This window comes from Eptatretus burgeri, chromosome 6 (genome assembly GCF_056783735.1).
Source record: "Eptatretus burgeri isolate ZD-2024b chromosome 6, Ebu_testis_v1, whole genome shotgun sequence".
In the NCBI taxonomy this organism is placed as follows: Eukaryota; Metazoa; Chordata; class Myxini; order Myxiniformes; family Myxinidae; genus Eptatretus; species Eptatretus burgeri.
This window is the reverse complement of record NC_140966.1, coordinates 70387677-70413138: the sequence shown is the minus strand read 5'-3', so window position 1 is coordinate 70413138 and position 25462 is coordinate 70387677. Positions and strand designations below refer to the sequence as shown.

The 25462-nt window shown below is 41.0% G+C and overlaps 1 protein-coding gene across 2 annotated transcripts in view; it reads right to left on the bottom strand.

The window, feature by feature from the left end:
- The window catches only part of PRPF38A (pre-mRNA processing factor 38A), a 33710-nt gene extending 28161 nt beyond the window's left edge, over positions 1–5549 (bottom strand). The window contains exon 1 of one of the 2 annotated variants that reach the window (XM_085885563.1): positions 5374–5549. In XM_085885563.1, coding sequence (XP_085741689.1) covers positions 5374–5503 — 130 coding nt within the window. In that variant the 5' untranslated portion in view covers positions 5504–5549. Of the gene's footprint in view, positions 1–5248; positions 5274–5373 lie in introns of those variants that run through there. The other variant, XM_085885564.1, reaches the window with a different exon arrangement.
- Between the last annotated feature and the right edge of the window lie 19913 nt (positions 5550–25462).

Below are 25462 nucleotides of genomic sequence, written 5' to 3'. Positions count from 1 at the left end.
GAAATTGTGCTACTGCTGGGCGAAGGAGGAGAAGGAGACGGGGAAGGCGAGTCCGGAGGCAGTGGGAGAGGGGGAAGGGTAGAAGTGTGGAGGTGAGAGTTGGAACTCTGAATGTTGGGACGATGACTGGCAAAGGGCGAGAGTTGGCTGATATGATGGAGAGAAGAAAGGTGGACATACTGTGTGTACAAGAGACCAAGTGGATGGGGAGTAAGGCTAGGAGCATTGGAGGTGGTTTCAAACTGTTCTACCATGGTGTGGATGGGAGGAGAAATGGTGTCGGGGTAATCCTGAAGGAAGATTATGTCAAAAGGGTATTGGAGGTGAGGAGAGTGTCTGACCGAGTGATGAGTGTGAAGTTGGAAATTGAAGGGGTGATGATGAATGTCATCAGTGCATATGCCCCACATATGGGGTGTGAGATGGAGTATAAAGAAGATTTCTGGAGTGAGTGAGATGAAGTGGTGGAGAGTGTATCCAAGGATGAAAGAGTGGTGATTGGAGCAGATTTCAATGGACATGTTGGGGAAGGGAATAAAGAGGATGAGGAGGTGATGGGGAGGTACGGTCTCAACAAGAGAAATGTGGAAGGGCAAATGGTGGTAGAGTTTGCAAAAAGAATGGAAATGGCAGTGGTAAATACGTATTTCAAGAAGAAGGAGGAACACAGGGTGACATACAAGAGTGGAGGAAAGTGCACACAGGTGGATTACATCTTAAGTAGGAGATGCAACCTGAAAGAGATTAGTGACTGTAAGGTTGTGGCAGGGGAGAGTGTAGCTCAACAGCATCGATCGGTGGTCTGTAGGATGACTTTAGAGGTGAGGTTGAGGAAGAGAGTGAGGGCTGAACCAAGGACCAGATGGTGGAAGCTGAAGGAGGAAGACTGTTGCATGAAATTTAGGGAGGAGGTGAGACAGGCGTTGGATGGTGGTAAAGATGGGTGGGATGATTGGGCAACGACAGCAGAAGTTGTGAGGGAGATAGCTAGGAAGGTACTTGGTGTGACATCTGGACAGAGGAAGGAAGATAAGGAGACTTGGTGGTGGAATGAGGAAGTACAGGAAAGTATAAGGAAGAAGGGGTTGGCGAAAAAGAAGTGGGATAGACAGAGAGATGAAGAAAGTAGGCAGGAGTACAAGGAGTGGCGTCGAAAGGCAAAAAGAGAGGTGGCAAAGGCCAAGGAAAAGGCATATGACGAGTTGTATGAGAAGTTGGATACAAAAGAAGGGGAAAAGGATTTATACCGATTGGCAAGACAGAGGGACCGAGCTGGGAAGGATGTGCTGCAGGTTAGGGTGATAAAGGACGCAAATGGGAATGTGCTGACGAGCGAGGAGAGTGTGTTGAGAAGGTGGATGGAGTACTTTGAAGAGCTGATGAATGAAGAAAATGAGAGAGAGAGAAGGTTGGAAGAGGTGGAGATAGTGAATCTGGAAGTGGGGTGGATCAGTAAGGATGAAGTGAGGACTGCTATGAAGAAGATGAAAAGTGGAAAGGCGGTTGGCCCAGATGGTATACCAGTGGAGGCATGGAAGTGCTTAGGAGAGATGGCAGTGGGGTTGTTAACCAGATTGTTTAATAAAGTCTTGGAAAGTGAGAGGATGCCGGAGGAGTGGAGATCAAGTGTACTGGTTCCGATTTTCACGAATAAGGGTGATGTGCAGAGCTGTGGAAATTACTGAGGGATGAAGTTGTTAAGCCACACCATGAAGTTGTGGGAAAGAGTAGTGGAAGCTCGGTTGAGAGGAGAGGTGACGATCTGTGAGCAGCAATATGGGTTTATGCCAGGAAAGAGCACCACTGATGCGATGTTTGCTTTGAGAGTGTTGATGGAGAAGTATAGGGAAGGCCAGAAGGAGTTACATTGTGTGTTTGTGGATTTAGAGAAAGCTTATGATAGGGTGCCAAGAGAGGAGTTGTGGCATTGTATGAGGAAGTCGGGAGTGGTGGAGAAGTATGTGAGGATCGTGTAGGATATGTATGAGGACAGTGTGACAGCGGTGAGGTGTGCGGTAGGAATGACGGACCGGTTTAAGTTAAAGTGGGATTGCACCAAGGATCGACTCTGAGCCCTTTCCTGTTTGCAATGTTGATGGACAGGTTGACGGATGAGATCAGACTGGAGTCTCCATGGACTATGATGTTCGCGGATGACATCATGATCTGTAGGGAGAGTCGGGAGCAGGCTGAGGCGAGCCTCGAGAGGTGGAGGTACGCACTGGAGAGAAGGGGAATGATAGTCAGTCGGAGTAAGATGGAGTACATGTGCGTAAATGAGAGGGAGTGTGGTGGTATGGTGCGGTTGCAAGGAGTTGAGGTGGGCAAGGTGGATTGGTTTAAATACTTGGGATCAACTGTCCAAAGTAACGGAGAGTGTGGGAGAGAAGTGAAAAAGAGAGTGCAGGCAGGATGGAGTGGGTGGAGAAGAGTTGTCGGAGTGATTTGTGACAGAAGGGTAGCTGCAAGAGTTAAGGGGAAAGTATACAAGACGGTAGTGAGACCAGCTATGTCGTATGGTTTGGAGGCGGTGGCACTGACAATAAGACAGGAAGCGGAGCTGGAGGTGGCAGAGTTAAAGATGCTGCGATACTCGTTGGGAGTGACGAGGATGGACAGGATAAGAAATGAGTATATTAGAGGGACAGCGCAGGTAGGACGGTTTGGAGACAAAGTGAGAGAGGCGAGATTGAGATGGTTTGGACATGTGCACAGGAGGGAAACGGAGTGTATCGGGAGAAGGATGTTGAAGATGGAGCCGCCAGGCAGGAGGAGAAGAGGAAGGCCAAAGAAGAGGTTCATGGATACAGTGAGGGCGGACATGCGGGTGGTTGGAGTGTCAATGGAAGATGTGGAGGATAGAGCGAAATGGAGACGGTTGATCCGCTGTGGCGACCCCTAACGGGAGCAAGCCGAAAGAGGAAGAAGAAGACTATTATATATGACTGATTAAGAAAAGTAAACATGTATTTGAATACCACTACCATACAGTTGTTACCTGAAAAAATTTCAAGCTTCTGGAATGGATCAATAAAAATATATGGGGTCTCAAAGTTGGGTCTTCATACAAAACCAACTTTTTTTTCTGGATTTCAACTGATAAGGTCATAAAAATTAAGAGGTATACTCCGTTTTATTAACTCCGTTTGTTTCTTAACGAGCAGTTAGAGAAGAATAATGTCTGAAAATTTCAAGGCTCAAGCATTAGTATTTAAAAAGTTGTGGGAGTTTAAAAGTAGCCGTTCATTTTGTGATGTTCGCAATGACCATAAAATAGGGCCACAACCACATTTTCAACCCTCAATATCTCGGAGTTGACCGCATCTATGGACATAAAATTTTACGCAGCTTCACTTTGATACCGAGGAACTATTTTATGAAGGTTTAAAGTAAATCTGAGGGGGTCAACTGGGAGGCCTCCGGTGATATAAGGTGGAATGACTCGATTACCGAATTTTGAAAGTCGCGCATTTGCGAAGTGAATGAACATGGACAGGATACAAGCAGTGTTCAAGAAGTATTATGTTGGAATAGGCAGATCGTGTATCAAACACCTTGGAATCCAAAATCAAAATTCGATTTATTCATATAAAGAAACCGAATGCAACAAAAACACCCTCAGGAAGAAGACTAAAAGAAATATTCTCAAATATCACAGAATTTTGCAACAATGGACAAGTTTTCAAAAGTGAATGCAATCACGCTCATAATATAATCATATTAAAACAACATCAACCACACCACCCAAAACAATTACCCCAACCACACCACCCAAAACAATTACCGCAACCACACCCACCCAAAACAATTACCGCAACCACACCACCCAAAACAATTACCGCAACCACACCCACCCTTTTCATCACAAACTCACTCTCTCATCCTTCAGCCATTCTCACTCCTCATCCTTCACCCATACCCACTCCTCATCCTTCACCCATACTCACTCTCTCATCCTTCAGCCATTCTCACTTCTCATCCTTCACCCATATCCACTCCTCATCCTTCACCCATATCCACTCCTCATCCTTCACCCATACTCACTCCTCATCCTTCACCCATACCCACTCCTCATCCTTCACCCATACTCACTCTCTCATCCTTCAGCCATTCTCACTCCTCATCCTTCACCCATACTCACTCTCTCATCCTTCACCCATACTCCCTCTCTCATCCTTCACTCATACTCACTCATCATCCGTCACCCATATCCACTCCTCATCCTTCACCCATACTCACTCTCTCATCCTTCAGCCATTCTCACTTCTCATCCTTCACCCATACCCACTCCTCATCCTTCACCCATACTCACTCTCTCATCCTTCAGCCATTCTCACTCCTCATCCTTCACCCATACCCACTCCTCATCCTTCACCCATACTCACTCTCTCACCCTTCACCCATACTCACTCCTCACCCTTCACCCATACTCACTCCTCACCCTTCACCCATACTCACTCCTCACCCTTCACCCATACTCACTCCTCACCCTTCACCCATACTCACTCTCTCATCCTTCACCCATACCCACTCCTCGTCCTTCACCCATACTCACTCTCTCCCCCTTCACCCATCCTCACTCCTCACCCTTCACCCATACTCACTCCTCACCCTTCACCCATACTCACTCCTCACCCTTCACCCATACTCACTCCTCACCCTTCACCCATACTCACTCCTCACCCTTCACCCATACTCACTCCTCACCCTTCACCCATACTCACTCCTCACCCATACTCACTCCTCACCCTTCACCCATACTCACTCCTCACCCTTCACCCATACTCACTCCTCATCCTTCACCCATACTCACTCTCTCACCCTTCACCCATACTCACTCCTCACCCTTCACCCATACTCACTCCTCACCCTTCACCCATACTCACTCCTCACCCTTCACCCATACTCACTCCTCACCCTTCACCCATACTCACTCCTCACCCTTCACCCATACTCACTCCTCACCCTTCACCCATACTCACTCCTCACCCTTCACCCAGACTCACTCTCTCATCCTTCACCCATACTCACTCTCTCATCCTTCACCCATACTCACTCTCTCATCCTTCACCCATACTCACTCTCTCATCCTTCACCCATACTCACTCTCTCATCCTTCACCCATACTCACTCCTCATCCTTCACCCATACTCACTCATCCTTCAACCACACTCACTCCTCACCCTTCAACCATACTCACTCCTCACCCTTCAACCATACTCACTCCTCACCCTTCTCCCATACTCACTCTCTCATCTTTACTCTCTTTAGTTCCATTGTGTTCGTTGAGACGCCAAACTGAACAAAAAAAAAAAGTTTTTTCAAATCTGATCCGTGACTTGTGTCGCGACCCCGTGGTGACTCGGTCCTTACCCGTGAGGCCAAAACACTCTTCCTTCCAATACTTGGACTCGTATATTCGCGTCCGGATAATCTTCTCAACCAGGTACTGGGGGTTTGTACCATGGATGCTGCGAGCGTCTTTTACAGTTCGATTCGCCATCGAAATCACCGGAAAAAGAACTAAACGTCGTCTTTATCTTTCCTCCTTTCTCTCTTCACCAAACACACAAAAGGAAGTACAAATAAAACCTGCTCGCATAATACATGAGGTAAAGGGCAATTGAACATAAATTGACAAAAAAAATTTTTTTTAATGTCACCAACTACACCGCCATGGTTCGAATAAGTGTACAACAAGAGCAAAGTGGCAAACTCAGGTAAACAGGTTTGGTTGCGTAACGGATGAATATTCGGACATCTCCATGGCAACGATCTGTCCGTAACTTCGTATCAACGCACTGGCAGCAACAACGTTACTATACAAGTGTGAGTTATCCCATACAGGGATATATCCCTGCAATGGACACGACGGTTTCTCCAGAGATCCCAGTGAGTGCGAAACAAGAGCGACGGGACCTATAAACATAAAAACCTTACAAAGGCCGAAAAAATTCACATGAAACTTTTATATAAATATCAACTCCATGTTCACCCCCAAACTTCCCCCTCTCAAACCACGATCCCCCCCCCCCCCCCCAACAATGTAATGTTATTCTCTCACGAGCAAATACCACCCGTCGCTTTGCTGACAGAAAAACTGGAGGAGGGAGGGAGGAAAAGAGGGGAGAGAGAGAGAGAGAGAGGTGGGGAGATGGAGAGGGAGGTGGGGGAGAGGGAGAGGGAAGAAGTGGAGGGGAAAGGAGAGAGGAGGGGTGGGGGAAGGATGAGGGGTGGGGAAGGATGAGGGGTGGGGGAAGGATGAGGGGTGGGGGAAGGATGAAGGGTGGGGAAGGATGAGGGGTGGGGGAAGGATGAGGGGTGGGGGAAGGATGAGGGTGGGGGAAGGATGAGGGTGGGGGAAGGATGAGGGGTGGGGGAAGGATGAGGGGTGGGGGAAGGATTAGGGGTGGGGGAAGGATGAGGGGTGGGGGAAGGATGAGGGGTGGGGGAAAGGAAGAATGTGAGGTGAGAGGAAGGGAATGCAGACGTGTGGTGAAGCGTTCATTTCGATTCATACCGTTTCATCAAAATGATTCTGCAGAGAATAACAGTGACGATGGAAACAAAATAATGTCTGAAATCCATTTTCTACCAATCATACTATAAACACGGTCCGGAGACAAACACCGCACGGACTTAAATGCCGCCCAGATACGTCCGGAGCCAAGCTGTCTGGAGACAAACACCGCCCAGATGAGTCCGGAGAGAAACACTACTCGGACGCGTCCGGAGCCAAGCTGGTCAGAGATAAACACCGCTCTGACACATCCGGAGACAAACTCCAGTCCGGACAAGTCCAGAGACAAACCCTATCTGGACAAGCCCAGAGACAAACGCCGTCCAGACATAACCACTGTCTGGATATGCCCAGAGACAGATAGATTGAAGATAGGGGGGAGAGAGAGAGAAAGAGAAAGAGAAAGAGAAAGATAAAGATAAAGATAAAGAAAAAGAGAAAGAGAAAGAGAAAGAGAAAAAGAAAGAAAAAGAGAAAGAGAAAGAGAAAGAGAAATAGAAAGAAAAAGAGAAAAAAAAAAGAGAAAGAAAAAGAGAAAGAGAAAGAAAAAGAAAAAGAGAAAGAGAAAGAGAAAGAGAAAGAAAAAGAGAAAGAGAAAGAGAAAGAGAAAGAGAAAGAGAAAGAGAAAGAGAAAGAGAAAGAGAAAGAGAAAGAGAAAAAGAAAAAGAAAGAGAAAAAGAAAAAGAAAAAGAAAAAGAAAAAGAAAAAGAAAAAGAAAAAAAAAAAGAAAAAGAGAAAGAAAAAGAGAAAGAGAAAGAGAAAGAGAAAGAGAAAGAGAAAAAGAGAAAAAGAGAAAAAGAGAAAGAGAAAAAGAGAAAAAGAGAAAAAGAGAAAAAGAAAAAGAAAAAGAAAAAGAAAAAGAAAAAGAAAAAGAAAAAGAAAAAAAGAGAAAGAGAAAGAGAAAATGGATGTTGGAGGAGCATCCTGCACTGTATTGGGAGGAGGTTGTGCAAAGAGATGGAGAGTGGGAGAGGTGAGGGTCGGGGAGCCAGCAGAGGGAACATGGTATGCTTTATGAACACACACACACACACACACACACACACACACACACACACACACACACACACACACACACACACACACACACACACACACACACACACACACACACACACACACACACGCTTGGCCGATATCAGCAATTTTTCAGGAATCGGCAGGTTGGAGTCAGTGTAAGTAACAACTACAGTACTCACTGTATAAAACCCAGAAACCTTGAGTACCTTTCACCTCAAAAGAATGTTGCATTTACATCGACGTTTCAGGAATATGTTCACAAACATGTCTCTAAAAACAGCTGCATGTGATGGGTGGAAAAATATTTGGCTCGGTAATTTAGAAAACATGTTAATACAACAAACGGCCCAGAAATCGGGTGTTATTTCACAACTCACTCAGTATGACGGCGCACGACCCACTCGCTCAGGGTGGACGGAGCACGACCCACTCGCTCAGGGTGACGGAGCACGACCCACTCGCTCAGGGTGACGGAGCACGACCCACTCGCTCAGGGTGACGGAGCACGACCCACTCGCTCAGGGTGACGGAGCACGACCCACTCGCTCAGGGTGACGGAGCACGACCCACTCGCTCAGGGTGACGGAGCACGACCCACTCGCTCAGGGTGACGGAGCACGACCCACTCGCTCAGGGTGACGGAGCACGACCCACTCGCTCAGGGTGACGGAGCACGACCCACTCGCTCAGGGTGGACAGAGCACGAAACACTCGCACAGGGTGATGGAGCACAGATGGACTCAAATGCAATACCCTCTATTCTTGTGAAGGTAATTAAAAGATTCAACTAGAATGACACTCAGAAGAGCACAAATCACAGCCAGGCTGAACAGTTTATATTTTGTATCCCACTGATAGGCCAGGTCTGAATGTGGACTTGAACCCAAATATAATCGGCTTGTTTTTGTCACCATACCAACTCATCCACCTCGTTTTGTTTTCTCTTGGCCACAAATTTTTGAGACATCATGATATCGATAGTTTTTGGCCCCATCTCTCAATGGTGATGAATCACTTGCAAACATTTTTTAAGTTCTCGTATCCGAATCCGTATCTTCACCAAATTTGGATCGATTCCTCCTTTGGAACAAATAGACAACTGAACAGACAAACAGGGGTGAAAACATAACCCCAGTCTACCTTCGATGGCAGACGTAATTATCTTGGGATGCAACACAGCAATCTTGTGCCAAGTTGCCTAATTTAGTTCCTTGAGCTCTTCCTTAACTGGCATTGTCAGAAGGTGCTGGTGGAGTGAGGTTCACAGGCTGACAGTCACATAATAAAAGGCCCGGACCCTGTTGTAACGATTAGGGAGGTTGCCTCATTAGCTGGAGTATAATCAGAGAGTGGAATTTTAGAACCCGAGATTACTTTGCCTAATTTCAGGATCCCCATGTACCATATTATAGAACAATATGCCTAGTGTTGGCTTAATGTTTAGTGTGGTGGGTTTGGGATCCTAGGATCCTTAGTTCAAATCCCCCTTGGTTGTTGAATTAATACCAGGTGAGGTTGACTCTGTCTGTCATCCATCTGAGGTCGGCAAATTGAGTGCCAGCTTTCTGGTATCCTGTGTTGGAGTGGTGACCTGTCCAGGATTGTGCCCAATTGCCAAGGAGACTGCTTAGGCAGCACCAATGCTCTACACAGAGTATGGTCCCAATGGATGGATGGGCATAGCAACATCGTGACTTGTCATTGCAAATGTGATTGTGATTGATTTCACATTTATTTTTGTCCCACCGTCCAAATGGATAAATCACCTTGCTATCTTTCAGTGAGAAGTACACTTGGATTGATTGCTGGAATGTGCATCCTCATGCAGCCTGGCCGTATCCACTGGAAGATGTTTCTGTTGATGGCAACACATCGACTGCGTGAGTGGAGGAAGTCAGAAATCCAGGAATGAAGGTGGCTTTCTATGTCACAGGCAGAGAGCTTGGCAAGCAAAGCAGGATACCAGATTGTATCAAATGCCCAATATATGTCCAGAGAGATGGTTCTAACCTCTTATTTGACATTGAGAACCTTCAACCATTGCTGAGAGAGATGAGCAGAAGCATTTCCAGATTTGAGTGACTGGAATGGAATCCAAACATTCTATGCTCTGTCCCCCCCCAACCCCCCCCCTCCGGGTATATTGGCATTGCTTATAAATATGCCCAGAGACGTCAGCGTTCATGGTTTTATTTCAGTTATGCATTTGCGTTCACCACAAGTATCTCTTAAACTAAAAAGAATTACAAAATCTAAGCTTCAGAATTGAATTTACAAGCAGTTCGGACTCCGAGAAAAGTGTTCATTTGTCCAATTCGGATATATGTGACATTTTGGGCATCTCCCGGAGGTGTATGTTTAATATTACGGGTCAGGGATTGCCAATAGCATGCCAAGGGAGCCGTTTCATATCGACCGTTGAGTTGAAGTGCTTACTTGAATGCTTAAGGCACATGGTGAGCGCTCTCCAAGCTGCTTGGCTGTTCGTTTCAGGAAAAAGTACACGTGCTTTCCATCTCACATCAATTAGACAGACATTTCCGCCTTTGTTGGGTCCTGCGGTGCCATGCGTTGGATGCCTCGTGAGGTGTCTCATCCACTGATAATATGCAAGGATCGCTTTGTGTGATCTCCATTTGTAATTGACCTCTCACTTCAACATTGATACATATTAATAAAAATCAATATACTCTTTATAGCACCTGCTACATTTCCCACAGCAGAAGCAGTTGAACCAATGAGGTCTTTATGTTCAAGAATAGTTGAACCGATACCCATTGGAGTATCAATTATCCCATCTCCTCTAAATTGATGTCCGACACCCCTTTGTCTCTTAGGTTTATAGTATCCTCTACCAAAATACATACCTTCGCCCTTGTAGTATGGGGAAAGGAACATCCCATCCCCTGTAATTATTTTATATTTTCCCAACTCGTGTTTCCTCACAATAACCATCGTATTTATTTATTCGAAAACTTCACGTAGGCGAATTCTAATGGATATAACTTCTCCATTAAAAGAAATCATACGATTATCTTGGTCGGTTATCCTAAAATTTACTCTGTTTGGTTTTTCCTGACACAGGGAGATAAACCAAATTTTTGGGTTCCATATTGAATTTATAACCAATTGGGGTTGAGTCTGCACTGAATGAAAATATTGTATTTGTTTTTATTCCATCATGAGAAGCACCATCAATCAAATCACAGTGAATTAATACCGAATTTATTCCTGAGGATATTTGAATGACATTATCACTGTAAAACGTCCCATTAGTTTCAATCTTTTTTGAGGAGAAACCCAATAACTCTCAAAATGAATTATCAATTGTGAAATCAACCTTGTAGTTATTTTTAAGTTTAATCGTTGATTTTGAAGTATGTTTTTGAATGTCTATAACAATATTTTTTGGTTCATCACCCTGTTCTTTCATAAGACGAGCAATTTTGGAAGATATTTGAGAAATCTCATATGCTCCGGGTGAGACTTATCGTTTTGTATCCACTTCCCGGATTATAACTAAACTTATCATTTTTCTCGGTTATATTAAATAAGGTATTATAAGTTTCCATGGACAATAAAGATGCCTCATATTCTTTTGTTGTGTCAAGTTGTAGTGGGTATGGGAAGGAAGATGTGTGGTCGCTTGTTGTGAAATTGAAACAAAGGATTGTGCTTCTCGTCTTATTTAATATGAGATAAAATGTCTTTATATTGATATTTATTAATTATTTTCATGTTCATCAACTGGTCGAAAATGGCTGATGCTTCATTAAAACAATTGTTATTTCCAGCCGTCTTACTGCCTAACAACAATAACAGTCTATTAACTAATTGTGATGGGTCATTTGGAAGAAAACTAACACCTGAACCAAGGACACTTAAAGCCTGAATAATGTGTTTCTCCTTCTCATTCTTCCTACTTTTACCAGAAAGAATAACCCTATAATCAACAGAGTTCAGCAGATCAATATATACTTTATCATCATTATTTCTCATATCCAATGGTTTCTCAATATACTTTGATTCATCCCTCACAGTTGAACCTTGTCTTTCATCTTTTGTGAGAAGAAACATTAATCTCGGAGTTAGTTTGACAGGGGGTTGAGCAGAACTCAAGAACCTTAATTCATCATTAAATATCAATACCTTTTCTTGAACAAGATGAAATATTGCTGATTGTTCTGTTGGAATGAGCCCTGCTTTGGTTTTTGAATCCGCTGAATATTCATTGTTTTGAAGAGCATTCACAATATAATCAGGGGGTCGATTCATCTCTTCCAGTTGTTGAAATAATCCTTCCACATCATATTCTAATTCTCCGATATGCTCTAATTCTTCCTCCGTCATTTGAATGAAATCTTTTAACATTTGGAGCTTTCTTGGAGTATATTTTATTGTGGGAACTGTGGAAACATCTATAATTTTTTCTTGGGAAGTTTTTAAAAGTGGTTAAAAAAATTTATCTTGTTTTCTTTCAAATGCTTCTTCACCCGTTAGTTTTTGTCTGCGTTTCTTCTTTATGTCTTCCTGTTGTTTTACAACTTTTGAAACCAACTCTTGATGTTCCCTAAATCTTCTTGCTATTTCTTTCGCATCCATTTATTTATTGAAAAATATCATTTAATATCTCATCTTGTTTCACAACAATATATTTATTATTTTTCAGTCGTGTGTTTCATGTAATCCCCAAATTCCTTTTTACGACATAATGTAGAACAATTGTCTCTCCAAAAATTGTTAATATCTAATGAATTTAACTTGAATAAAATAAAAGTATTAGCATTGTTTCTGATGGAACGACGAGGAAGTTTAAAGTACGATTGACTAAGATAAATACAATTACAAGAAGAATGTCTCCCTCTTGTGTAGTAGCTGTCCATTCCCGTTTGGTTTCTCTCATTAACACAATCAAAGATAACAAGGTTCTTTTTCGATTTATCCAAATCTTGGGGAGACGGTATATCATCCGTATTATCACTAAGAATACAAATTACACTGAACAACAAATTTCAAAAATTTTTTTTTACTGGAGATGTGTAAAGTGATTAAGACTAATTTGGGTACGCTGATTTCAAAAATCATAACCGTTTTGCTGTATCACGTCAGGATTTTCAGGAACAGAAATATTCCCATTGCCTAGAAGTCAGGATTTCAATGAAATTTACATATGTCTTTAACATGTCTATTTCGTACAATTGTTGTGAACTTGTGTTATATTTCTTTCTTTCAGATAAAGATGAGTAGGCGTTCCTGTACCAATCATCCTGACAACTTCTGTTATGTCTGTGGTCGGTATACCAAAAAAGATCAACAGCGAAGTATATCTACAGCAGTGAAAATGAAGGCCGCCTACTTTCACTACTTCGGGTGTAAGGTGGGGGACCAAGAACAGAGCTGGGCACCACACATCTGCTGCACAAGCTGTCACACAACCTTGACTCAGTGGTTGGTGGGCAAGCGCGCGAGCATGCCATTTGCGGTGCCCATGATATGGCGTGAGCCGCAGAATCATCATGATGATTGTTATTTCTGCTGCACAAGCATCGCCGGCTTAAACAAGAAGAATAAAGGTCACATCAAGTACGCTGACTGCGTCTCTGCTCGTAAACCTGTGCCTCATGATGACGAGAACCCCGTTCCAACACCTCCAGCTGATCAGAACATAGCTGTAAGCAGTGGTGAAGAGGATGGTGATGATGAACCTTTTGAACCCGACACTCAAGAATCACACCTTCTGAACCAGGGAGACTTAAATGATCTTGTAAGAGATCTCTCGCTGTCAAAGGCAAAGGCAGAGCTTCTTGGATCAAGGCTGCAGCAGTGGAATCTACTTAAACCTAACACCAAGATATCCTTGTTCAGAGCACGTCACAGAGACATGGCTGAGTTCTTTGAGATGGAAGACACGATGACATTCTGCAGTGACATCAACGGTCTGTTGAAAGAACTTGGGTGTGATCACGATCCTGCAGACTGGCGCCTCTTCATCGACTCGGGGAAGAACAGCTTGAAGGCTGTTTTGCTCCACAATGGCAACGAGAAACCATCAGTCCCACTGGCTCACGTGTTCGGCATGACAGAGACCTATGAGACTATGCGGCAGCTGCTTGATTCCATCAAGTACAATGACTTCAACTGGCACATCTGCGGAGACTTGAAAGTGGTGGCGCTGTTGTTAGGGCTGCAGTCAGGCTACACGAAATACATGTGCTTCCTTTGTCTCTGGGATAGCAGAGACGACAAGAATCACTGGACGAAGAAAGATTGGGAAGAGCGAAAAGAGCATGTACCTGGTCGACACAACATGAAGCATGTCGCCCTTGTCGACCCAGCCAAGGTTTTCCTTCCACCACTCCACATAAAGCTCGGCTTGATGAAAAGTTTTGTACGGGCAATGGATCTGAATGGGCGTGGGTTTTTATACCTCAAGGAAAAGTTTGGCAACACCTTGTCGGAGGCCAAGATCAAGGCTGGTGTCTTTGTTGGACCGAAAATCCGACAGATTATGAAGGACGAAACTTTTCCGACAACTCTAAACCCCAAAGAGCTGGCAGCGTGGAGGAGCTTCAAAGCTGTGACGGACAACTTCTTGGGGAACGAGCGCGCAGACAACTATGAAGAAATAGTGCAGCAGCTGCTAGAGTCCTTCAGGAAACTTGGCTCCAGGATGTCCCTGAAAATCCATTTCCTACACCAGCACCTGAACTTCTTCCCTGACAACTTGGGAGCAGTCTCGGACGAGCACGGCGAGCGATTCCACCAAGAGATTTCACTCATGGAGACGCGTTACCAAGGGCGGCACAACCCGAACATGATGGGCGATTTCTGCTGGTTCCTGCATCGTGAAACTGACACAGAGCAGCACAAACGCAAAGCCAAATGCCTAAAGCATTTTTAATTACATTCTAGTGGAGTTTTTCTGTAATTTCTATAATTTTGAAGCATTCATGATGAAATAAATGAATAAATGAATTTTTGTAAATTTCATTGAAATCCTGACTTCTAGGCAATGGGAATATTTCTGTTACTGAAAATCCTGACGTGATACAGCAAAACGGTTATGATTTTTGAAATCAGCGTACCCAAATTAGTCTAAATCACTTTACACATCTCCAGTAACAAATTTTTGTTGTTCAGTGTTATCGGTTTTGATTTCTTTTTACATCTCTGTGTATCACAAAATAGTTATATTACATCTTCAATGTTCTAATCATTTAAGTTTTTTTGAAGTTTAAATAAACCAATTATATCTTCTTTTTGAAGACCAGCATTAAAACCTTGTGAGAGTAGTTGAGACTCTGGTTGAAAACTCGACTTTGTGAAAATTATTAAATTATCATAATCTAAAAAGTTGGGAGTGAGGAGCATCTTTAAAAGTTAGCAGGTTTTTCCACATCCACTTAAACCAACTATGAGGCATCTTAATGAATTTGGGAGATTTTTATGGTTGTTAAATTTTATCTTATTTTCCCAAATGGGTAAAAAATCATTCATTTGTATATTTGGAAAACAGGTTATTTAATTTATTATTGGCCTTTTTAGAAACTCTATATTTTCTCCTAAGTTCAGGTTTAATTTCAAGATAATCCATTATTTTATTTATGCAATATCTTGTGTTGATGTTTCCCTGAAAATCATATCCATGAATAAAATATAACAACAATCCTTTGAACATTTCTCTCATACGTTCAGTTTCTTCCCTTGTCAGGAAAGGTGCGTTATCACCCTCATACTTTACATTCATTTCTCCAATCAATCTTGTAAAGTAATTCATTTTTGGTGTAAATCTAAAAGAATTATTTTCCTTTTTATATTTTTTATTATCATGAGTTAGAAGATAATCACAGAATATACATTGTTTATAAGCTTTTGACTCTTAGCCTGGTGTTGGCGCAGTGGTTAGGGCAGCGGCTTGGGATCCAAAAGGTCCTGAGTTCAAGCCCCGTTGGGCCACTGAATTAATACACCAGGGGGTTGACTCAGCCTGTCATCCTTCCGAGGTCGGCGAAATGAGTACCAGTGTACTGGGCCGGTGTATACCCCGGTTAAAATAGGTGTACCAGATCCCTGTGTCGCAAGAGGCGACCAGGGTTGCGTCAGGAAGGGCATCCGGTGTAAAACATGTGCCAAATCACTATGCGGATCATATTGATGATCCGCTGTGGCGACCCCAAACGGGAGCAGCCGAAAGAAGAAGAACATAAGCTTTTGACTCTGTGTTTAATCCCCATCTTTCACACGCAGGACAATTCTCAAATTTGTCATATGGAGAATCAGGGAATTCAAGAGGCTCAAAATCGAGTAAACTATTGATATTTATAAAGTAAAACTTTACTTAAACTGAAATTCATCTTCGATACTTTCAGAATCATCGATACTTTCATAACTATCATTTGAACACAAACTCTCAGTGTCATAACTATCGTTTGAATGCAAACTCTCGGTATCATAATCACTCTCATAATCTTCAAAATCTTCAGTTGAATATTGACTCATATTTAATTAGTAGAAAAAACATTACCATCGATATCTATATACTTTTTTTCATAAACAGATTCAACTGCTACATTTTTTTTATATTAAAAGGTAATTTTAAAATGATCCTCAACTCCGATTGAACGAAATGTCATTTCACCTGATATATTAACATCCTTTATTTCATCAGGATTTATATCTTTAGGGTTGTTGAAAAAAAATACAAATTTCTCCTTGCATATTACAGATGGTCTTATCTTTTCTTTCTAAAGCTTCATCCATAAGGTTTTTGTTTTTTGATACTTTTTCTTGTTTCATTGCTTTTTCTAGTTTTGAATATATTACTAGAAGGAGAGGAGAAACTTTTGTTAGAGATACTTTAATTGATGTTCTACCAGGTATACTAAAAGCCCTTCCACTGAAGGAAATTGAAGAACTCATATTATTTACCATAATAGTTTTTATCCAATAGTTGTTATATTTATCTTTGTTCAATTTTACATCCTTGATATATTTCTCAGTATCTTTAACAAATGAAGAGATTGATTGAAACTTGTCTTTTGTGTCTTGAAACATTGTATTTATTAAGTGAAAAAGTTGGAGGATAAAATGGTTTTAAGCACAGATTCACCGATATATTAAACAAAATTTTCATGAAGAAAATTTTAGTTTAAGCAAAGTTTTATTATATAAATATGGTGAATACAACGTACTGCGATGTTTGTAATCACGAATATAAATATTATAAAAAACACCTTCAAACCAACAAACACACATTCAATCTTTTCAAACAAATATTTCCTCTTGAGTTGGAAAGAAAACTGTGATATCTGCTCAAAGGATGTTTTGAAGAGGAGTTAGAGGAATCACCTTCAATCACAAAAACACAAGAAGAATGAGTTTAAAGTAAAGGGAGACTATTGTATTGAAAACACTGATGGAGCTTTTAAGAATCATATTAAAATAACTTTTTTCAATTTGGAGAACCTGGTCCATCATCAATAGCTGAATCAATTGAAATAGTGAAACCTGATGTTGAAAAAGTTATTTAAAAGACATTAAAAGAAATGAAAACTTTAAAGTTTTATATGGGAGTGAAAATGATTATGAAAAGACAAGATGAAGAACAAACTCCTGATACGAGAACAGATCTTCATTTTATAACATCATTTCAAGACTTTTTGAATAGTGGGGTTTATGAAGAACTATCAAGACAAGAGGAGGATGTTGATAATACAGTGGAAGGAAGAGGATTTAATATTTTTAAAAATCATCTTTTTAGATATACACATTCTAAAATCAAACCCTCTTAAAGCTTCTTCTTATATTGAATTACCAAAAGAAATAAAACTAAAGAAGGCAGTTGTTAATATTAAGAATAATGATAATAAATGTTTTCTCTGGTCTGTTCTTGCTCACTTCGATCCACCAAAATGTAATTCAGAAAGAGTAAAACAATATATGAAATATAAGAATACCTTGGACATTAAAGATTTTAAATTCCCAATGCCACTAACAGATATTCCTAAATTTGAGAAAAAGAATAATCTTTCTATTAATGTATATGGATTAACGGATACAAACAAAGTTCAAAGATTAAAAATTTCAAACAACTATAAAAATGAAGAAACACACATTGATCTTTTATATTTTAGTGTTGGAAAGAATTCACATTACACATACATCAATAATTTATCAAGATTAATCTCTTCTCAGGTATTCAGAACAGCAAACAAAATATATCCTTGTAAGCGATGTCTTAATTCATTTCATACAAAAGAACGATTGGAACAACATTCAAAATATTGTAGTAATCAGAAATCAGCTGTAATTGCAATGCCTAAACCTGGTGAAAAGATTTATTTTGAAGATTATAATAAATCTATCATGCACCCATTTGTGATATACGCTGATTTTGAATGTATCCTAAAAAAGATAAATACTGCTTCTCCTAATCCAAAAGAATCACATACAAATAAATATCAAAAACATATTCCTTGTGGTTTCTGTTATTATATCAAATCATCTGTTGGAGAAAAGTATAATAAACTTGAACATTATAGTGGAAAAAAAAGCTTCACAAGAGTTTGTAAAACGATTAGAAAAGGATTGTATAAGACTAACTAAATTAATGAACGAAACAAATGAACCGATGAAATTAACCGAAGAAGAAAAATTAGAATTTAGAAAGAACAATATCTGTCATATTTGTGAGGAGGAAATTGAGGAGTCTAAAGTTGGGGATCATTGTCATCTAACTGGTAAATATAGAGGTCCCGCTCATTCCTGTTCTTAATTATAAATTTCCTTCTTTTATTCCAGTCTTTCTTCACAACAGCACCAACTATGATACACATCGATTTATAAATGAACTTTAAAAAACACCAGAGAATATTTCTGCCACAACAAACACAAGTCAAAAGTATATTTCATTTAGAAAAATGGTATTCACAAAACCTTTAACTCATATTAGGTTTCTAGATTCTTACAAGTTTATGGGAACACCACTAGCCAACCTAGCATCAAATCTAAGCTCCACGGACTCTTTTCCAAATCTTAATTCATTCTTTCCAAAAGAGGAAATTCCAACTAAAGAGGAAATTCAGATTAAAGAGAGAATTCAAAGTAAAGAAGAAATTCAAATTCATGAGGAAATTAATGAAGAAATTCTAACTGAAGATGAAATTCTAATTATAAAGAAAATTGGAACAATGAATGAAATTCTAACTAAAGAGGAAATTCTGATTATAGATGAAATTCTGATTAAAGAGGAAATTCAAACAAGGAATGAAATTCAAAGTAAAGAGAAAATTCATACAAGTAAGGGAATTTATCCTTATGATTATATGGATTCATTTATGAGATTTAAAGAAACACAACTTCCTTCAAAAGAAAGTTTCTATAATAACCTTTATGAAGAAGAGATAAGTGATAAGGAATATAAAGATGCACAAGAAATTTGGAAAATATTTAAGATAAAGAACCTTGGGGAATATCATGATTTGTATCTAAAAACAGATGTTTCATTGTTTGCTGATGTGTTTGAAGCTTTTTGATCACTCTGTCATCATAAAAATTGTTATGGAATAGATCCTGCCCACTATTTCACAGCTCCTGGTTTAGCTTGGAGTGCAATGTTGAAAATGACAAAACAAGATATAAATTTAATCAGTGATGTCGATATGCTTTTGATGATTGAGAAGTCTAAGAGAGGTGGAATATCACAAGTACAGTATGTTCAAAAATATATGCTAAAGCAAATAATAAATATCTTCCAAATTATGAGAGTGAAAAAGATAGTAATTATTTGATGTATTTTGATGCTAATAATTTGTATGGATGGGCAATGTCTCAATGTCTGCCTCATGGTAAATTAGAGTGGGTGGAAGAAAAGGATTATGAAAAGGCTTTGATGAATATTGTTATTTCTTCTCAAGAGGAATTGAATGAGGAAGAAGGTTATTATTTTGAAGTTGATTTGAGGTACCCGAGTGATCTTCATAATAAGCATAAAGATCTTCCTTTTGCATGTGAGAAAGAAACCCCAAAGAAAGAATGGTTAAGTGATTATCATAAAAGTTTTAATATTAAAGGTAAATCAACAGAAAAGTTATTAACAACATTCTATGATAAAGAGGGATATGTTTTGCATCAAAGGAACTTGATACAATATTTATCTGCTGGGTTGAGAGTAGCTAAAATTCATAGAGTTTTAAAATTTAAACAAAGTCCTTGGATGGAAAAGTATATTAAATTCAATACAGATATGAGAGCAAATACAAAAGTAAAATTTGAAGGGGACTTTTATAAATTAATGAATAATGCTGTATTTGGAAAGACTGTGGAAAATGTTAGAAACAGGCAAAACATTAGATTCGCAACATCTTGGAAAGAAGCTTCTAGATTGATAAATAAACCAAGTTTTGAGAGAGAAGAGGTTTTTTCAGAGAACTTTTCTGCTATTCATATGAAAAAGGAAAGTATTGTCATGAATAAACCAATTTATATTGGAACAGCAGTTCTTGATTTATCAAAGATATTGATGTATGATTATTTGTATTATGACTTAAAGAAAGAGTATGGTGAAAATGTTTAATTGTTGTACATGGACACTGATAGTTTTATTCTAGATATAAAAACTGATGATGTTTCTAAAGATATTGTTACGTTTGAGGGGGGGGTATGCATTCAAAGGGTAATTAGGATGTTTAATTAGGTATGCCATGCTGTTCGAGTTTACCAGGATCTCGATGTAATAAGTAGCGATTCAGTGGTGATAAGTTGTCTAGTAAATGTTCATTTCTTCAAGGGGGAAATGATAAATGTCACGTAATTAGATAGGGACACGGGATAGGGTAAGTGTGTCTGCGTAAACCCCTTTTGGTATTCTCTGAAGACTGGCCGTGACGTCACAGGACAGTGCAACGGATGGCTCCGCCCCGTGATCACGATTGGCGGAAGGCGATGGCGGTGGGCCAATAAACGGCTTGATTGGGAGTGACGAGGATGAAGGATAAAAAGGTTCTGTTCGGGGTCGAAAAGGAAGAAGAAGAAGATTACAACCAGAATGCTCGTGTTTTTTTGGTGTGGAAGCTGTGGCGGCAGAGAGCGTCCTGGTTGCTGTGCTGAGTCGATCGTGCTCTTGATCGTGTCTGGGAGCCTTGCCGAGCCTCGTGCCTCGCCTCGGTTGGCTCTGGGGTTCTGCTGACTCGGAGTACGGGGTCGGGCGGCGGGCGGACCTGCCTCCCTCTCCTGCTCTTGGCTTGGCGCGGGAGCTGGTTCCCTGGCGGCTGTGGGCGGACTTGGGCCAGGACCAGGAGGTCGACAGCACCGCGGTTTCTCCTGCCCCCCCCTGGCGAGAGCAAGGCCGGCTCGTCCGGCGCCGATCCAGGGACAGTTGCGTCCACACCACGGTCCAGCCTGACCACCAGAGATAGCTACGTTGTGTGTGTGTGTGTGTGTGTGTGTGTGTGTGTGTGTGTGTGTGTGTGTGTGTGTGTGTGTGTGTGTGTGTGTGTGTGTGTGTGTGTGTGTGTCTGCTTGGCGCCTTAGAGGGATTGAGAACTGTATATTCATTGGTATTGTCTGTGTTTTTCCCCACGCCCGATCCCACACCATCCCGTCGAATTGCCCCGGATCCCTCTTCTTGCCGAGTCTTGTTATTTCTGGTGATAGTAAAAACAAATAAACATCATCAACTCAGTGAAAAGTGACTCGTGCCACCTTCCTCGTCCCGTTTGCGGTAGAGCGATTAGAACCGCCATGTTTGGGTTATAAACAAATAAATCGCCTCCATCGTTTCGGCTCATTCTACGTTGGCGGGACTGTTCAAGTCCCGTGGACGTCACAATATGAAGAAAAACATTGGAGTATATGACAAGTAATTTTATTAAGAAGAGCGAGTTATTTTCAAAAAAGAATGAAAAGGTTATTGGTAAGTTTAAGGATGAGTTGGGTGGAAAAGTAATGACTGAGTTTATTGGATTGAGAGCAAAGGCATATGCTTATAAGTATGGTGATCAGATTGATAAAAGGTTAAAGGGAATAAAGAAATATGTAATAAAGAAATCAATAACTTTTAGAAATAATTATAATTGTTTGATGAATAAGAAAGAAGAATATAGGAAAATGAATACAATAAGAAGTTAAAACATAAGATATATAGTGAAGAAGTAAATAAAAAGGCATTAGTAGGCTTTGTTGATAAGAGATTTATTTTATATAATGGAATAGATTGTGTTCCATATGGATATTGTATGATAGAGTGAATAGAATAGATTGTGTTCCATATGGACACAAGTTTTAGCCATGGGAAGATGGGTTAGGGTTTTTAAGGGCTACCGCCGCGTTTTTCACAATATATAAATGGTCGAACCAAGTATTAATCAAACTAAAGAGTGGAGAAAATCTCAGTCTTAGTATATAAATGGAAAACATAATGAATGCGAAAAATATCAAATAAGTCTTATTGAAAAAATAACTAAAACAAAGGTAAATAAAACAAATAAGCGAATCAATTTAAAAACCAATAAGTTAGAGGATGTAAAGAAAATAATAAATATCCTTGAATGGACTGAAAACTTTGATGGTTATCAATTGAACAATGGAAAAATAATTTACTACAATCTCAAAATGATATGCAACTCAGGGGATGGTCAGATGAGATCATTGAGAGAAGTATATCATTTCATAATGACACAAAAGTGGTATCTTGAAAAATATAAAGATTCAAATGTTTTATTTTTAAATATTTTAGATGGGGATTATTGTGCAAAGAAAATGACACTATTGAAGGAATTTGAGAATTAACAAATCTTTATAGGTTCAATGAGTGAGCTAAACAATATGCATTGGTTATTTGAAAAAGAGTGTCCCTCGGCTTATATGTTTCAGATATTTCTTCAGAATCACCTTTAACAAATCACATTACTCCTTTGCTACTTGAACAAATCTTTATCTTGTTGCATTGGTTATTTGAGTAGAGTGCCCCAAGGTTAAAAAGGGAGACAAATAAATATACCTTGGGCTAAAAAGGGGGTTTATTTTTTAGGGAAAAAAATATGAATCGCTGAAAATCCCCCATTCATTTACATGGGGAAAAGTGAGCCAGCATCAGTATACTCACCCTACATATATATATATATATATATATATATATATATATATATATATATATATATATATACATATACATACATAGATATACATATATATATATATATACATTTTTTTAATATATTTATATATATACAGTAGAATAGGCGTAAGTCGTCACCATCGGGACCAAGAAAAAAGTGACGACTTCGACATGTGACGAATTACGCGTATGCGAACATTCATGATGACTGTGGGGTGAAGGATGAAGTCGCGCGTGGCCTGGACACGTATGTGTGAGAGGGCGCAACAATCTCTAAGCCGGCTATTTTACCAAAAGGGAAATACAATCCTCGGGGCATAGGTGGGGGTTCATTGGTGAGTTGGAAAGTGATCAAGCAAAGATGGAATTCATGAATCACTTTATCAAAAGTAAAGATAATGAAGAACTATAAGCCAACTCATATACCATCGACAAATGTGGAATGAATGGCTGTTAGAATTCATTTATTGGAATGAATGCAGAATGAGTTTTCATATGGAATGAAAACTCATATACCATTGACAAATTACATGACACAGTCATCGTGATGACTACCACTCAATACCTATGTGAAAGTGAGTGTGGTGATGTACAAAACAAGCCAATATAAAACCATGATCGGACTTCAACACGAAGCTCGATCGATCCTTTACTCCTTCGCCAGAGACTGCATTGCGCAGCCTGTCTACCTCTTCAGATGCATGTGGGACGGCGCGCTGACTGAGCTGAACGCAACACAGTTATAAATAGCCTATCACTGGCGGTGTAAACCAATGAGCACACATCACGATTCCATGAAATCGGGATTCTTACGAGGCAGCAGTTACGTGTGACGAGTTACACGTGGTAATTTACTTGAGTTTCCATTACGTGGGAACGGACAACATCTGACGACTTAGACGAAGTGACGACTTAGAGATGACGACTTACAGACTTTATTCAAAGGGATTTAACATTAGATAAATTTGGGACTTTTTGACGCTGCCGACTTAGACGAAGTGACGAGTCACACGCTGCCGACTTACGCCTCGTCTACTGTATATACATATATATATATATATATATATATATATATATATATATATATATATATATATATATGAATATATATATATTGTTGCGGAAATGGCGCTTGAGTTATTAAATATAGGATTAGCCCAGATCCCCCATTAAATGCATGTTTAGCCAGGTTGTTCGGTAAATGGACATTACATGTGTGTTGGGAGGTGTAAGAGGCTGTTCATTGTTCGTACATTGGTGGTGGACTGAGAATTTCTTCTTCTTCCTTCCTCTCTCCGGACAATAGTCCCCGACCGGCGCTCTGAGGGGGAGTGGCCTCGAGAAGGAAGTGAAACTGAAGGGAGGAGCCAGTCAGCTTTGAGGCGAGCGAGTGCCGGGAAGAGAAGGTGGAACTGCGAGCGCCAGTGTGGTGTGATCGGCTGAATAGAACTGGCTGTGTGTGAGTCAGCAGTCAGCTTTGAGGCGAGCAGGGCCGAGAGGCGAGCGAGCGCTGGGAAGGCGGTGGTGAAACTGAGCGCCGAGGTGGCGCGATCGGTTTTTTGTGAGGAGCGAGCTGAAAGAAAGGCAGGGGAAGGACTGCACGAGGTCTGTCTGCCCTCAGCTGGATGAGAAACGACGAGTGGGAGTCGTGATCTGCTGTGTAAGAGACGGCTGAGTCTGTCTGCGATCTGCTTCATGGAAGAGGCAGGAGAAACGACTAGTGGGAGTCGGCGATCGACTTTTATCAGGAAGACATCAACAGGTTCATCCGGAGTCCAGTGACGGAGCCTCTGACTGTCCCTACTCACCTCACGGCTCGACGACGTCTTGGAATCCCATGGACCCAGCCTGCGGAGCCCAACACCTCAATTTGGCCTGGTCTGGTGAACAGGCCAGGCCTGGACTTGTATACTGGACCTTGTGAGAAAGCAGCTGAAATCCACCATTGATCTGATGGTCTTGTGCCGTCGACATTACGCGGGGTCAGAACGCGCTGAGGAGGGCATGCACACACGGTGCCGGGAGAAGAAGGAGGACGAGCGCCATTTTGCCATGCGGCGTGTTTGAGCTTGGGCGCTCGAATCTGTAGACATCGGCTTGTCACGAGCCACATTCGTGCCTCCGACACTTTTTCTCTCGTCCATGAAGCATCACCAAGTACTCCGTGTCTTGTCTGCATGCTGTCCATGTCTTGTCTACATGTTGTTTAAGGTTTATCTCATTAGGGTCCCCTTCGGAACCCGTAATCCGTAGCTCCCTAGTTAAGAACAGGTAATATATTAATTATAACATTGTCGTGAATGCTTTGCTTGTGTTGTGCTTCCCCGATGTGTCCCCAATAAATCTGGCTGATTCGTATGAGGTTGCCGCTTTGAATTAATTCGTGCCGCACCGAGGAAAGATCTGCTCGATTTGGATTTAAAAACCCAAATGGTTACAGACTGGCAGAATTTGCTCGGTCTCTGACAAAACCAGTCTGTAACCGGGGTCTATTCCCCCAACTGGTAAGGTCCAGGTGTACGTTGGTATCGCGATTTGAGACGCGTGACCCGAGGCCTGTGCCGAACCAGCCGGCGTTATAACCCCGGAGATGGCGGTGGTTAAGTGACTCCGAATATTCAACATTTGGCTGTCGAGAGAAGGGTGCGAAAACCCAAACTGGCTACAGATTGGATCCGACTTGGGTGGCATTCGAATCAAGCCACCGCTGAATCCTTAACAATTCGTGTTACGAATTACGCCGGTTCCGACCGTCGCGCACGACCGCTTCAGCCCAAATGCAGTCGTGCGCCCGCTGAAAAACAGAA